At 46.8% G+C, this 14,109-nt stretch overlaps 2 protein-coding genes across 2 annotated transcripts in view; both read right to left on the bottom strand.

The window, feature by feature from the left end:
* The window catches only part of LOC310667604 (organic solute transporter subunit alpha-like), a 95,069-nt gene that overhangs the window by 42,330 nt on the left and 38,630 nt on the right, over positions 1-14,109 (bottom strand). The gene's annotated exons all lie outside the window — the stretch shown is intronic.
* Positions 2,033-12,832, bottom strand: WDR45 (WD repeat domain 45). Its single transcript, XM_083420487.1, has 11 exons — positions 12,728-12,832; positions 10,850-10,961; positions 10,212-10,286; positions 10,004-10,108; positions 9,285-9,390; positions 8,333-8,427; positions 8,107-8,186; positions 5,937-6,145; positions 3,438-3,539; positions 3,211-3,356; positions 2,033-2,530 (listed from the first exon to the last, which is right to left on the bottom strand). The coding sequence occupies exons 2-11, from the start codon at positions 10,896-10,898 to the stop codon at positions 2,421-2,423; spliced, it is 1,077 nt and encodes a 358-aa protein (XP_083276613.1). The 5' UTR covers positions 10,899-10,961; positions 12,728-12,832; the 3' UTR covers positions 2,033-2,420.

The following is a 14,109-nucleotide window of genomic DNA, read 5'->3' as shown; positions in this document are numbered from 1 at the left end:
GAAAACAGCGCCAAACACTTATGTGTCCGTGACAATCCGGACCTATGGCAACCCAGCTCAGCAGTGGCTTTTGGGGAGATTTTCCTTTTTAAAAAAAAGCTTTGAATTTTGATTTAAAAAAAAATGCTCAACAAAGCTATGAAATACTGAACTATGGCAACCCTACAATAACATCAAGAAAACCCCCACCATATTTTAAAACACACACAAGTTTAGTTTCTTGATTACTATTTTAAAGCTTTATTTTAAGAGAAGCATAAAAGTGCCTGCAGTTTTGGGTGGGTGGAGGGGAATAATAGGTAGCCCACTGTGATCAGGGCGCTTTGCACAGCATGTGCCGCTGAGGTCAGCCCAGCTTCCTCCGATGGAAGTGCATAAACTGCCGCTTTGCCATGCATTCCGGCAAACGTCAATCAAACCGGACATCCACCTCTACTGCCACTCTTTAATTGCCCTCCAGGAATTTTTATATTTTGGGTTCTTTCTCAAAATACAAGATTCCTCTGTTCTGTAATGTTGAGATCCATATGTGGAAATTTTCTTTTATTTTTCTACATTGTTGATGTTTACAGTTTGTAACATTCATTTTATTCCCTTTCCCTCCCATGTTTTCCCAAGTGGCTCCCCCTCAGTCTGGGTGTGTAATATATAATTGTTGTTGGGTGAACATCCATTATCTTCTTTCGTTTATTAAAATATTTCAAATAGACTGCCAAAATACCACTGGGTGATGCCCTCCTGTGGAATCAGGACTTCTCCAGGCCCTCCACTTCCCATTCTCCTCAACAGCCTATCAGCCATTCTCACGCTTGTTATTGGACAACTCCCATCATCCCTAACTGCCAGACCCAGTGGTCAGGGGCGACGGAAGTTGGAGTCCAACCAGATGCAAGAGGATAGGTTTGTGGAAGCTGCAGTTCTGTGCCTTCCTAATTTAGAGTAAGACCCATTGAACACAGTGGGACATACTTTGGAGTATGCATGCATAGGATCAGGCCTGCACACTTCCTTAGAAACAGGTCCCACTGAAAACAATAGGACTTGCTTCCAAAAAACCAAAGGAAGTCCACTGAAAATGATCAGCAGAAAATATTTACATTTTCCAAAAATCAGATATTTGTTTTTGGGTTTTTAAAACTACTTTGCAAGATCACTTGAAGCCATGGCAAATTATCTGTATGATAGATAAAGGTAAAGGACGCCCGGATGGTTGAGTCCAGTCAAAGGCGACTATGGGGTGTGGCGCTCATCTCTGCTTTCAGGTCGAGGAAGCTGGCATTTGTCCGCAGATAGCTTACCGGGTCATGTGGCCAGCATGAGTAAATTGCTTCTGGTGCACGGAACACCATGACAGAAGCCAGAGTACACAAAAATGCCATTTACCTTCCCGCCGCAGCGGTACCTATTTATCTACTTGCACTGGTATACTTTCAAACTGCTGGGTTGGCAGGAGCTGGGACAGAGCAACGGGAGCTCACCCTGTTGTGTGGATTTGAACAGCTGGATGCAAAACTGCACCAAAAATAACCAGTAGAGTGCATGAAGAGCAACCATAATGAATGGATCTGTTTCTGGATTGTACCACTTCAGAAGTACAAGAGGAGATCATTGATGCAAACAGTTAAGCAAGAACTCCCTGCCCGCGCAGTAGTAGTTTGTTGATAAGGGATCTAACCAGCCTTCTGCCTATGAATGAGAGAATATAAAGCAAGTTCCTCTGAACTTACACTGTTGCATCAGATGCATTGTGGGAGCTTGCTAAATTGCACTTACTGAAACCAAAATGCACAAAACAGAAATCCATGTGAAGAAAAAGGGTGTTGAGGGGGCAGGGAGGTGCACCTAATAGCATGGCTCATGATGTGTGGCCTACCATGTTTCAAACAATATTATTCAAAACAACCATTATTCATTCCCTCCTGACTGATGCAAATGAATGACCCCCCAAGAGGACTATTAGTCCTAGGCTAGGTCTGGATTCTTCAGCCTCTGTCTTCCATCCCTTACAGAATGACAATAAAGCAAATGAGAAGCATTTGCACTTTAATGATAGTTCTACCCCTTCTCCACCCTGCCCCCTCCAAATGTCTGCCAAGAGCTGAGAACCTGCCTCCCCAGCTTCCAAAATCCAGGCTGAGCAGACTCTGAAAAGTTCTCTTTCCAAACACTGAGGCTTCTCACAGGTCCCACATGGGATGGGTAGCCAGGCAAAGGCAGCATAGGAACAGGATACCCAAGGCGACAGCATCGAGAGGAGAGTTCTCTGAGGATCTATCGCACCCTGTCATAAAAGTCCAGTGGGATTCCCACCAGAACCTTGTTCTTTCGCAGCCTGGGTCCTTAACATGCCCCAAAGCAAATGCTCCCCCAGTTGCCCAGCAAGCTTCTTCTGCCTGCCCATGGCAGGGGCTCAGCTGGGCTCAAAAGTCATCATCGTCACATATATCCAGGTAGACGTCAAAGGCCTCGCGGTTGCAATTGCCGTCCGGGGTAAAGACGTATTTGTGGAAAGTGCCATCGACGCAGATAGCTGTAAGAGGAGAAACAGAACTGAGACACACTGGACACAGCAGGAATGATTAATCCAAAGAGAGCTTATGAGGAAGGAAGTTCAAAATTGGGCCTCCCTCCTATGTCCGTGGGACGGCTGTGGATTAAACTACAGAGCCTAGGACTTGCCGATCAGAAGGTCGGCAGTTTGAATCCCTGCGACGGGGTGAGCTCCCGTTGCTCAGTCCCTGCTCCTGCCAACCTAGCAGTTTGAAAGCACGTCAAAGTGCAAGTAGATAAATAGGTACCGCTCTGGCGGGAAGGTAAACGGCATTTCCGTGTGCTACTCTGGTTCGCCAGAAGCGGCTTAGTCATGCTGGCCACATGACCTGGAAGCTGTATGCCGGCTCCCTCGGCCAATAAAGCGAGATGAGTGTCGCAACCCCAGAGTTGGCCACGACTGGACCTAATGGTCAGGGGTCCCTTTACCTTTACCTTACCTCTATCTGTGGTCAAGCTGTGGGAGTGTGGGAAGAGATTATAACAATAAACTCCACAATGGGCAATTTGTTGCTGTTCAGTGGCAGCCAAACCACCACCCGAGGCAGGTTGTGTCGGCCATGGGGCCGGCCATGGGGCACAGCTGCAGCTGTTCTGCAGTGAGCTGTCCAGCAGCCGATACAACAGAGTCACCCACAGCCACCCATCAGTGCCACTCACCAATGACCGAGTTGACATTCTTGGAGGTATTCCTGCCAAAGGCGCAGATGCAGGCAGACTCCGCTGGCACCGTGAAGCTGGCCAGACTCCACTGAGAATCCACGTACTGGCCTATCATGGGCCCGACCTTCCCCACACGGGCCAGCCTGCAAGAGGGGGGGAGGAAGAGGGTCAGAACAGTACAGGCGGCAACGCTTGCCCCTCGAGCGCATCAACCAACTACCTACGCTGAGCGCCGATTTAGGCGGGTATCCTTCAGGGCAAAGATGTGGACGGTCCCTTTGTCACTGGAGGCACAGAGAAATGAAGAGTCGTGGCTGAAGTTAATGCTGTGGAGAGAAGAGAAGGTTAAGGTGATCGGTGACGACGCCTGATAAAAAATCTCTTCCCCACCACTGCATCCGCGCAATGACGAATTCCCTGCAAAAAGAGCAGGAGAGGTGAAAGTAGAGTCGCCACAGCAGAGCGTCTCCCCAAAGCCCCACAAAACTATCTGCCCAATGATCCTCAATGTCGCTGGACTGCCATGCCCACCTGGCCACTAATAATAATTATAATAATATTTTTTTATTTATACCTCGCCCTTCCTGGTTCAAAAACCGGGCTCAGGGCAGCTAACAACAAATTTAAAACACTTAACTGTAAAAGCAGCATAAAATACAGTATATAAACATGAATAACAATAAAATTCAAAATTCAAAAAATCAATTTAGGGGAAATAAGCATTAGATAATCCCCAGGGCTAGCTGGCTGAATTGGTCCTACTTAGGCCAGCAAGGAGGCCAGGGGAGAATTAGCTGTGGGGTCTCAGAGCGGGTAATCTTCATAAAAGAGGAGGGGAAGGGAAGAAAAGGAAAATAAAAATCAGGCTGAATTCAAATTAAAGGCCAGGCGGAATAGCTCTGTCTTACAGGCCCAACAGAAGGAGGTTAAATCCTGAAGGGCCCTAGTCTCATGGAACAGAGCATTCCACCAGGTCGGAGCCATCATTGAAAAGGCCCTGGCCCTGGTGGAGGGTAGTCTGACTTCCTTAGGGCCCGGGACCTCTAAACTATGGTTATTCATGGACCTTAAGGTCCTCTGCGGGGCAGACCAGGAGAGGCGGTCCTGTAAATACATGAGCCATGCTGGCGGGGGCTGAGGGGCTTCCAGCAACACCTGGGAGGGCCCTATCCCTGAAAATAACTGTAGCTGTTTTGCTTCCAAAAAAGCCTTCTGCTCATCTTTGATCGTGAACCACCTGGGACACATGATCTGCAAGCTGTAATTGGAGGACCAACAGCAACATGCAGTTCTGCCACACTCAAATGCACAATCAAGAATTACTTTATGCAAGCATAGTCTCCCGCTTGGACTACTGCAATGTGCTCTACTTGGGGCTACCTTTGAAGGTGACCTGGAAACTGCAATTAATCCAGAATGTGGCAGCTAGACTGGTGACTGGGAGTGGCCGCCGGGACTACATAACACCGGTTCTGAGAGATCTGCATTGGCTCCCAGTACGTTTCCGAGCACAATTCAAAGTGTTGGTGCTGACTTTTAAAGCCCTAAACAGCCTCAGCCCAGTATACCTGAAGGAGCGTCTCCACCCCCATCGTTCAGCCCGGACACTGAGGTCCAGCGCCGAGGGCCTTCTGGCGGTTCCCTCATTGTGAAAAGTGAGGTTACAGGGAACCAGACAGAGGGCCTTCTCGGTAGTGGCACCCGCCCTGTGGAACGCCCTCCCTTCAGATGTGAAGGAAATAAGCAGCTATCCTATCTTTAAAAGACATCTGAAGGCAGCTCTGTTTAGGGAAGTTTTTAATATTTAATGCTGTATTGTTTTTAGCACTCGATTGGGAGCCGCCCAGAGTGGCTGCGGAAACTCAGCCAGATGGGTGGGGTATAAATAACTTATTATTATTAATTACTATTATTATTAGGTTATACAAGCATTTTTAGTTACTACCATCTACAAACTATTTACAGTCCTTCTTCCTCTCTTTGGCACGGTATACTTTCAGTCTAGTAATAAACAGTCCTGATACCGCAAAATCATAGTATCAGCAGCACACTTCACCATATATCCAAACTAGCTGTAAGCAGGTAGGTAGCCGTGTTGGTCTGCCAGAGTCGAAACAAAATAAAATTCCTTACAGTAGCACCTTAGAGACCAACTAAGTTTGCTATTGGTATGAGCTTTCATGTGCATGCACACTTCTTCAGCTAGCTGAAAGCAAGCGTACTAACAGCGTACGTGTGCTCTCATAGAATCATAGAGTTGGAAGAGACCACAAGGGCCATCGAGTCCAACCCCCTGCCAAGCAGGAAACACCATCAGAGCACTCCTGACATATGGTTGTCAAGCCTCTGCTTAAAGACCTCCAAAGAAGGAGACTCCACCACACTCCTTGGCAGCAAATTCCACTGTTGAACAGCTCTTACTGTCAGGAAGTTCTTCCTAATGTTTAGGTGGAATCTTCTTTCTTGTAGTTTGGATCCATTGCTCCGTGTCCACTTCTCTGGAGCAGCAGAAAACAACCTTTCTTTCTCCTTGTGCCTCACATTGCAAACTCAACTTCCTCCTTTTAATTGCATCTCCAGCTGACATCAATTAAGCTTGGAGTGCCACTCCTACACATTGAAGAAACTTCTGGAATGCTTTTTTAAAGTTTCGAGGAACTATTAACCTATTTCGTGAAGAATGTATTCCCAACATGCGTGGCTGGGAGTGTATCGTTTCTCACCAGTACAAGGTGGCTGGATCTGTTCCCCTCCTGAGCTCCACCAGCTTCTCCTTGGTCTGGGTGTCAAAGAGGCGGATGAGGGTCCCTTTCTTAGAGGCAGAGGCCACCACAGTTCCCTGCTGGTTGAGAGAGATGCAGGCAATCTCGCTCTGGTGGGCGTTGATCGTGAAGGGGGCAGAGGAGGTCCCAGGCTTGGTGCTGGAAAGATCCTAAGTTGGGGAAAAAATAGTTTTTGGTCAAAAGAAGAAGCATGATCTAATATGCAGCCTTGCTTACTCTATTTTTTAAAAAAATAATATTTATTAGGAGTTTAAAAGTTTCAGTAAAAAGCACAAGAAAAAAAAGAAAAAAGGAAAAAATACATAAAAAGAGAACAAAAAAACACAATACATCAAAACACAAAGAAAAACAAAAACAATTAAAAACACATCCAATATTTATCCTTATCTTTCATTAACTTATTTCCTCGACCTCCTCACACCTCCCTTTTTTGTATTCCAGTTATTAACTATATCAGCAAATCCTTTCCCTCTTTCACTGCTTTCTGTCATTTAATTATCTTAATTTATTTTAACATTATCTTACCATCAAAACCTTAAAATTTATTTATACTTAACTCCTTATAATGTTTCTACTAAAGTCATGTAATTTCATTCCACCATTTCCCAACATTCCTTAATTATGCTATATTTCTCTAAATATATTTTTTTACTCTAAGTCACGTGACTGAGCAGCCGGAAGGTGGGATTCTAAATGAACTAGTGATTCACATACTAGCACTTTATTGGGAATATCAAGTTTCAGCACAGCCACAGACATGGGAGGTTGGTCCAAACAGAACACCCCTCCTAAACCCTATGGTTTGTAAGGACTGATCATGTGCCACATCATGTTTGCATTCTCCCTTCCCCCTTGACCAGGGAGTGAGGCAATCAGTGCCCTGCATAGATCTTACTCATCCCCGTAAAATAAAGTTGAATACAATGGAAGCCACTATGCAACTTCTGCTAGTGCAGTAAGGTAGAGGGGAGCAGTAGGGGAGCAGGTGGTGCTGTGGTCTAAACCACTGAGCCTCTTGGGCTTGCTGATCAGAAGGTCGGCAGTTCAAATCCCTGTGACGGGGTGAGCTCCCATTGCTCTGTCCCAGCTTCTACCAACTTAGCAGTTTGAAAGCACACCAGCGCAAGTAGATAAATAGGTACTGCTGTGGTAGGAAGGTAAACGGCTTTTCCGTGCGCTCTGGCTTCTCTCACGGTATTCCGTTGAACCAGAAGTGGTTTAGTCTTGCTGCCTGCATGACCCAGAAAGCTGTCTATGAACAAACGCCGGCTCCTTCAGCCTGAAAGCAAGATGAGCACTACACCCCATAGTCGCCTTTGACTGGACTTAACCATCCAGGGATCCTTTACCTTTTTTTTTTTTAAGTGCAGTGGAAGTTCTGTGGCATGTGTAGAAGCTGTGCAATGACTTTGTTCAATTCATCCCATATAATACTTATGCAAACTGTTTACCTTGATGCACACATACACACAGCTTTTCATGATGCATGCCACAGAATTCTGAATTGTTTCAATATTAGGGATGTGTAACCATGTTCACACCCTGCCTGTGACTGCTTGACAATCCATCTGTGAACATGGTTGCTTAACCAAGCAAAATAAACAATCTATCAATAAAAAACTAGAATCTGCAAATGAGCAAAAACACCCAATAACTGAGCCAGGAAACTGCAGTTCCACCTGCCAGCTTACATCCTACAACATGTCTCTGCAACGGCAAGGGACTTCCATGTGCTCTTCCTCTCCTGCTCTCTCCAACCCCCTGAAAGCCCTCAAAACCAGCGCCAGAGGGTTGGGGGGTCCCCTGGGTAGATTTTGGGGTACATGCAGGGTACTGCACCAGAATAATTACACTAGCAGCTTTGGATACAATCCTTGATGAGTAATGATAATGCCCTTAACCTTTCCTGTACTACATGGGAATGGGATAAACCGCCTTTGGTTCTGGATGACCCAGGTTGTTGGTTTTTTTGTGATGAGAAAGATCCTTGGTACTGCTCAACAGAGGCAGTTCCAAATTGTTAAATGACAGTGATAATAAGCTAGCACTGACTAAGGATGGGTTTGTTGATGGTTATCCTATGCCTGCCTTTCCTGCCCTCTCCACTTACCACTAGCTGCAAACTGCCACATTTGTGCCCAGGGAAAACCAGGAGCTGCTTCTCCAAGCTGGGGCAGAGATCACAGAGTCCTGAGGTGGAAGGGAAAAGCAGACAACAATCAGAGCTGGGCTCGATTCTCATACATGAATAGGACTGCGATGGGGTCTGCTAAGAAGGGGCTGTTCAGGTGAAGGTAGCAGGAGAGAGAGAGAGAGAGACTGTATGGGGCTCATACCTTTGGGGTTTTCCCGAGTGTCAAACTCAAAGAGCTTGGTGGGGTTATCTGGGAAGGAGTAGACGTAGATTCGATTCCGCAACACAATGATGATCCTGGAAGTGGGAAGAGCAAAATTAAAAAGTACAGAACTAAATGGATTGTAATTTAAACTCACTCTTGCTCTCTCTGCACATGTTCATCGACACATGCATATATATCTGAGAAATGTTCCGCAAAGGATGTAGCTGACTTTGCATTAATGGCAGAGCTGCTCCATTGGCTATAGAGCACATTTTTGAAAAAGGAAAACTTCAGTTCTTTATCACCACGGAGGACTCGGATGAGAACCCATGATCCAAGCTTACATTCTGGCAGATATATGTTCAAAAAAATCTAAATGCCTCTCTCCCTTTATCAAATTTGGCACATGCAGTATAAAATATGCTTCTCATCCTAACACAGACAGAAAAAGGTCCCTTGGGGGAAAAAATACACAAACATATAAATTTCCCAAGACCTGATTGTGGTGAAAATATGAGGCACAGATAGTGCATGGCTATACGGACGTCATCCTCTCATTGCCACATTTACAGTATTAAAAAAACCTGTACACATTCATGTGTTCATTTTACTGTAGTCCTGTTTTTTTATTGCAAGACTTATGTTGGATCCTTCTGGTTTTTTGCTGATGCTTTTGTTTTATTGTCATCGTCATCAAGGCTGTTAAATTGTTACGTCCACTCACTTCAAACAGTCAATTGGTACACGATTAGTTGTGTTGTGTTGATACGGACAGCTGGTTTTTAAGCACATTCCTGGATTTGGAAATGCCATACACAAGAGTACTAGAAATGACGACAGTGTGCCTTCATTTATATCCTAATTTTTCCTCTGCTGTGAACACAACTCCATATACCCCACCCCACTTCAGCTCCAGAACCTGGTGAAACAGGATGATTCTTCAACATACTTGTCATGCCTCATGCGAACAGCCAGGGCTGGCTTGGTGAAGGTGAATTCTAGCACCAGCTTCTCTTTCCCCTCCTTCCCTTCACGGGCATCATCCCAGATCAAGACTACAAAGGAAACATTGGAGGTGTGAGAGAAGAAAATCATAGAAAACCAACAAGGAGATAACTTCCCCCCCTTTGGAGGTTATAAGTATTCAGTGACGGAAGTGAAGCAATTATATGTCTCCAGAAATCACAACTATGCCAGATCGCTAATGTATTTTTCGCTCTATAAGACGCACCCGGCCATAAGACGCACCTAGTTTTTAGAGGAGGAAAACAAGAAACAAGAAAGCAACGCAAAGCCTCTTGAGCGAAGAGGCAGGAGCGCTCCTGCTGCGCTCAAGAGGCTTTGCGTGACTATCCCCAAAGCCAGAAGAGCAAGAGGGATTGGTGCGCAGGGATAGCTGGCTTCTGGGATAGCTGTGCACCCTCTTCAGGGCAGCGGGATGAAGGCTCCCCGCTGCCCTGAAGAGGCTGCGTGTGGCTAAGCCAGAAGCTAGAACAGCGCTCCCTCTTACTGTTCTGGCTTCTAGGATAGCTGCACAGCCTGCATTCACCCCGTAAGACACACAAACACATTTCCCCTTACTTTTTAGGAGGGGAAAAGTGCGTCTTACAGAGCAAAAAATACGGTATGTTCTGACAGCCTCCCTCCCTTCTTTCCCTTGATACATACCTGAGATCTCAGAGAATTTGGGGTTGCCACCTCCACCGACAATAGCAAGGAGATTGGATCGGTGTAACATTTCAACCAATCCCACGCTGCCCACCTGTTCATGATCTGGCAGAAGGAAAAAGAGAGAGGGGTACTTTTAGCACACACACCTGCATGTAGAAGAAACAGGTGCCCCACAATTCCATTTTCAGGCCCCTCCCTTTCTTACCAAGGTGGCCTTTCTCCATGAGAGGCTCCACATTATAGATCCGAACCCCAGTCTCCATAGCACAGCAGAAGCAGCCTGCAGTGGAAGAAGGAACGGATCGAACATGCCTGGCTATTTTGTATGTATATTTTTATTGTCACAAACCACTTTTAGGGTTTTTTAAATTTTTGATTTTGCAGGGGCTGGAGGGAGGAGCAGCATATAAAATAAACGAAAGGAAATAAACACACGCTGAAAATGTAACACTTGAAGGTTTAGTCTGAATCAGGATGAAGCCCTGCAGTCAATGCTAGGGCCCGGCCCTAAAACAAATTAAGCTATAAGCCTCCAAGAGGCAACAAAGGGCTTTTCTTTCACCCATTAAAACCACTGCATACTTTCCAATCACTCGGGATTGTGAGAAGAGCTTTGAGGTAGGCCTGAGTCCCAGCACCTCACAATTTAGAAGTTAACCACAATGGAAAGCTTTAGTCAGAAGCACACACTGCCCTCAGATGTTAGGCTAACAGTGTCTCTTCAGGGCCCAAGATCCTTCAGTTCTCAAAAAAGAAAGGCTCAGTTTTGGGGGAGCTCATGACTCCTAGTGAAAGTGCAGTGGAGGATCCAAGCTGGAGATCCAGTAGTAGGAGATCACTTACTCTGATCTTGGTTGAAGCGAAGGCTGTTGACCCCACGTTGCTGTGCCATGATGAGCCTGTGGGGACCCCCCTCAATGGGGTCAGGAACACAGGGGGTGCCTGCTCTCACACACTGTTTTCCAACATGATGGTTGCCATGACAGGGAGAGGAGGAAGTCAGAAACAGAAATCAACACAGAGGAACAATGCCAAGGAAGAAGAAGAGTTTGGATTTGATATCCCGCTTTATCACTACCCAAAGGAGTCTCAAAGCGGCTAACATTCTCCTTTCCCTCCCTCCCCCACAACAAACACTCTGTGCGGTGAGTGGGGCTGAGAGACTTCAGAGAAGTGTGACTGGCCCAAGGTCACCCAGCAGGTGCATGTGGAGGAGCGGGGAAGCGAACCCAGTTCACCAGATTACGAGTCCACTGCTCTTAACCACTACACCGCACATGAAAAGCAGCTCCAATACTTTCCTGTTACATTTGTTATTCTCATTGTTTCCCTGCTTCTCCAGCTTACAAATCGTCATCAAGATGTCAAAGAAATAAACAACTATCTGACGTTTAGAAGACATCTGAAGGCAGCCCTGTTTAGGGAAGTTTTTAATGACTGATGTTTTAATGTATTTTTAACCTTTTGTTGGAAGCCGCCTAGAGTGGCTGAAGAAACCCAGCCAGATGGGATATTTTTATTTTTATTATCCTGGGACACCCCAATCTCTGACTCTGGTTACTGCCAGTCTTGTCCTCCTTATACAAGATGTTTTTCTCTTCCTGTTCAGATTCTCTCTACCACCCATAACAACTCCCATGACACCCTCCCTTGGCCCCAGACCCCTAGTACTGCCTCTCACAGCCTCTAGCTAACCAGCTCTGTAATGGGATCCTTACCGGATTCTTCCCCAAGTCTTATTGTACCATAACCTGCACCTGTGGCTTCCTCTGATCCGTTTTCCCACTTGGGAGGTAATTCTCTGTAAATGCCCCTGCAACTGAGGCCCAGGAGAGAGCCTTCGCGATGGTGGCTGCTCCCAGAATCTGGAATACCCTCCAACCTTGGAACACCAGGGCTGGCGCCATGCAGTTTTTATTGTAATTATCTGTAAGTTTTCCCATAAGCTCTGCTGCAAGGGGCCAGCTTCTTCAGGCCTCCTCTCCCCTCAGCCGTCATCTGGGGGCAGCCATTTCGTCAAGCTGCCTCAGAGGGAGAGGGAGAGATCTAGGAAGCAGGGCTCATTGCATGAGCTTTGCCGGCTCCACCAGGCACCTCTGAACTATGTCAGCTCAATAGAGGAAGGACGGTCTAGAAATTGGTGCCTGAGTTTTGAGTTTTCTATTTTCCTCTTCCCTCCTTGTCCCTTTTCCTTTATGTGTGGCATTTTTATTTCTTAATTAGAATGCAAGCCTGTGGGTAGTCTTGCTTTCATGTAAGCTGCTCTGGAAGCTGTTTTGGCTGATGAGCTAAGGTACAAATGCTCTAAATGAATATACATTGAAAATGGAATATCTAGACAATTATATATTTAATTGTCTTAAATGATGTTTCTCCCCCTATGTTTTGGCTGTTCTTATTTTATCTGTAAGCCGCCTTGAGTCCCTGTCAGGGAAAAAGGTGGGGTGTGCATATATAAAAATATATAGGGGGCGCACACACACACACACACGTATATATATATATAATTGGTAATAATAAAGTGCCTTCTCTTCCCGCCCCCCGCCCCGACCTTACGGGGCACAGCCGGGCCCCCCAACCTCTTTTCCTGCCTCCCCAAATCCTATCACGCAAACCCCTGGGGTCTCAGTTGGGATCCAGGCGCGTCCCTTCGACCTCTTCCTGAGCCCAAAGGTGCCCGGAGCGCCCTGCCCTCCTTTCCTCCGGGCGCCCCCTCCTCACCTGAGGCGCCCCTTCTTCCCCTGCTTTGTTTACATGGACGTCGCGCTCCCCGCGCAGTCAACACCAGCCGCCCGTCCAGGCTAGCTTTGCCCAGGCCACCGAGAGGAGGCGCAGAGCGGCTCCCTATCACGTGACACAGAGGGGACTCTGAAGCCTCAGCAGTCATATTGGAAACTGGAAGAAAGGCCGCGGGGAGGGAGGGAACCTTCGGAGCCGTATCTCCATAGGGCGGCCATTTTTGAAACTGGAAGGAAGGCGAGCGGGGAGACTTCGGAGCGGCCATTTTGAAAACTGGCAACTCAGAGCTTTTCGGCGTTGCCGGCCGGTTTTGGCCTCGAGTTTGAAGCTTAAGAGGCAAGAGAGGAGATGCATAACTTCCCTTTCAGCACTACTGCTCTGGCAGCAGGTACGTAGTCTGCTAGTGGCTGGGTGATTCCTAAAGCAGACACAGTATTTTTGAATCATAGGGTTGGAAGGGCCCACGAGGGTCATCTAGTCCAACCCGCTGCAATGCCCAATGTGGCACCCACGAACCCACGACCCTGAGATTAAGCTTATCATGCTGTACTTGACTTGAGCTATCCCAGGACAATGTAATGAGGAGAAAGTCCCATTGCACTATGCAATGGAGTGGATACGGTCCCAGCTAGCTTCATGTAAAATTAAACCTGGCAGAGGAAGCGGTGGGGAGGAATTGTGCCTGCAGGAGAGATTTTCCACAGACATGGCGTAGCACTGATGAAGGCTTTAAGGGCAAGGTGGTGGCCCTGTTCTCTCTCAGCACCACACATTATCTAGTAGATACCACGGATTAACATCTGGTCTGGAAAAGCCCAAGAGGGCTAAAACCTACTGTCAAATTACAGGGTGCTAAAGGTCCGTATAGTTAAAGCTATGGTTTTCCCAGTAGTGATGTATGGAAGTGAGAGCTGGACCATAAAGAAGGCTGATTGCCGAAGAATTGATGCTTTTGAATTATGGTGCTGGAGGAGACTCTTCAGAGTCCCATGGACTGCAAGAAGATCAAACCTCTCCATTCTGAAGGAAATCAGCCCTGAGTGCTCACTGGAAGGACAGATTGTGAAGCTTAGGCTCCAAGACTTTGGCCACCTCATGAGAAGAGAAGACTCCCTGGAAAAGACCCTGATGTTGGGGGAAATGGAGGGTGCAAGGAGAAGGGGACGACAGGACAAGATGGTTGGACAGTGTTCTCAAAGCTACCAGCATGAGTTTGACCAAACTGTGGGAGGCAGTGGAAGACAGGAGTGCCTGGTGTGCTCTGGTCCATGGGGTCATGAAGAGTCGGACACGACTAAACAACAACAACATCATCAAGGCAATCTGCCTAAGGAACCAAGGGTCACAATGGCAGAGAGACAATT

The sequence above is a fragment of the Podarcis tiliguerta genome (genome assembly GCF_965153285.1).
Source record: "Podarcis tiliguerta genome assembly, chromosome: 17".
Taxonomy (NCBI): Eukaryota; Metazoa; Chordata; class Lepidosauria; order Squamata; family Lacertidae; genus Podarcis; species Podarcis tiliguerta.
The sequence above is the reverse complement of the archived record's forward strand: the minus strand, read 5'-3'. Positions and strand labels throughout refer to the sequence as shown.

Excerpts from the sequence above, each read along its gene's own strand:
- WDR45 (XM_083420487.1), bottom strand. The coding sequence starts at position 10,898 with ATGGCACAGCAACGTGGGGTCAACAGCCTTCGCTTCAACCAAGATCAG. Across the intron at positions 8,187-8,332 it reads CACTCGGGAAAACCCCAAAG|GACTCTGTGATCTCTGCCCC; the intron begins GTATGAGCCCCA and ends CTTCCACCTCAG. Across the intron at positions 2,531-3,210 it reads GAATGTCAACTCGGTCATTG|CTATCTGCGTCGATGGCACT; the intron begins GTGAGTGGCACT and ends CTCCTCTTACAG.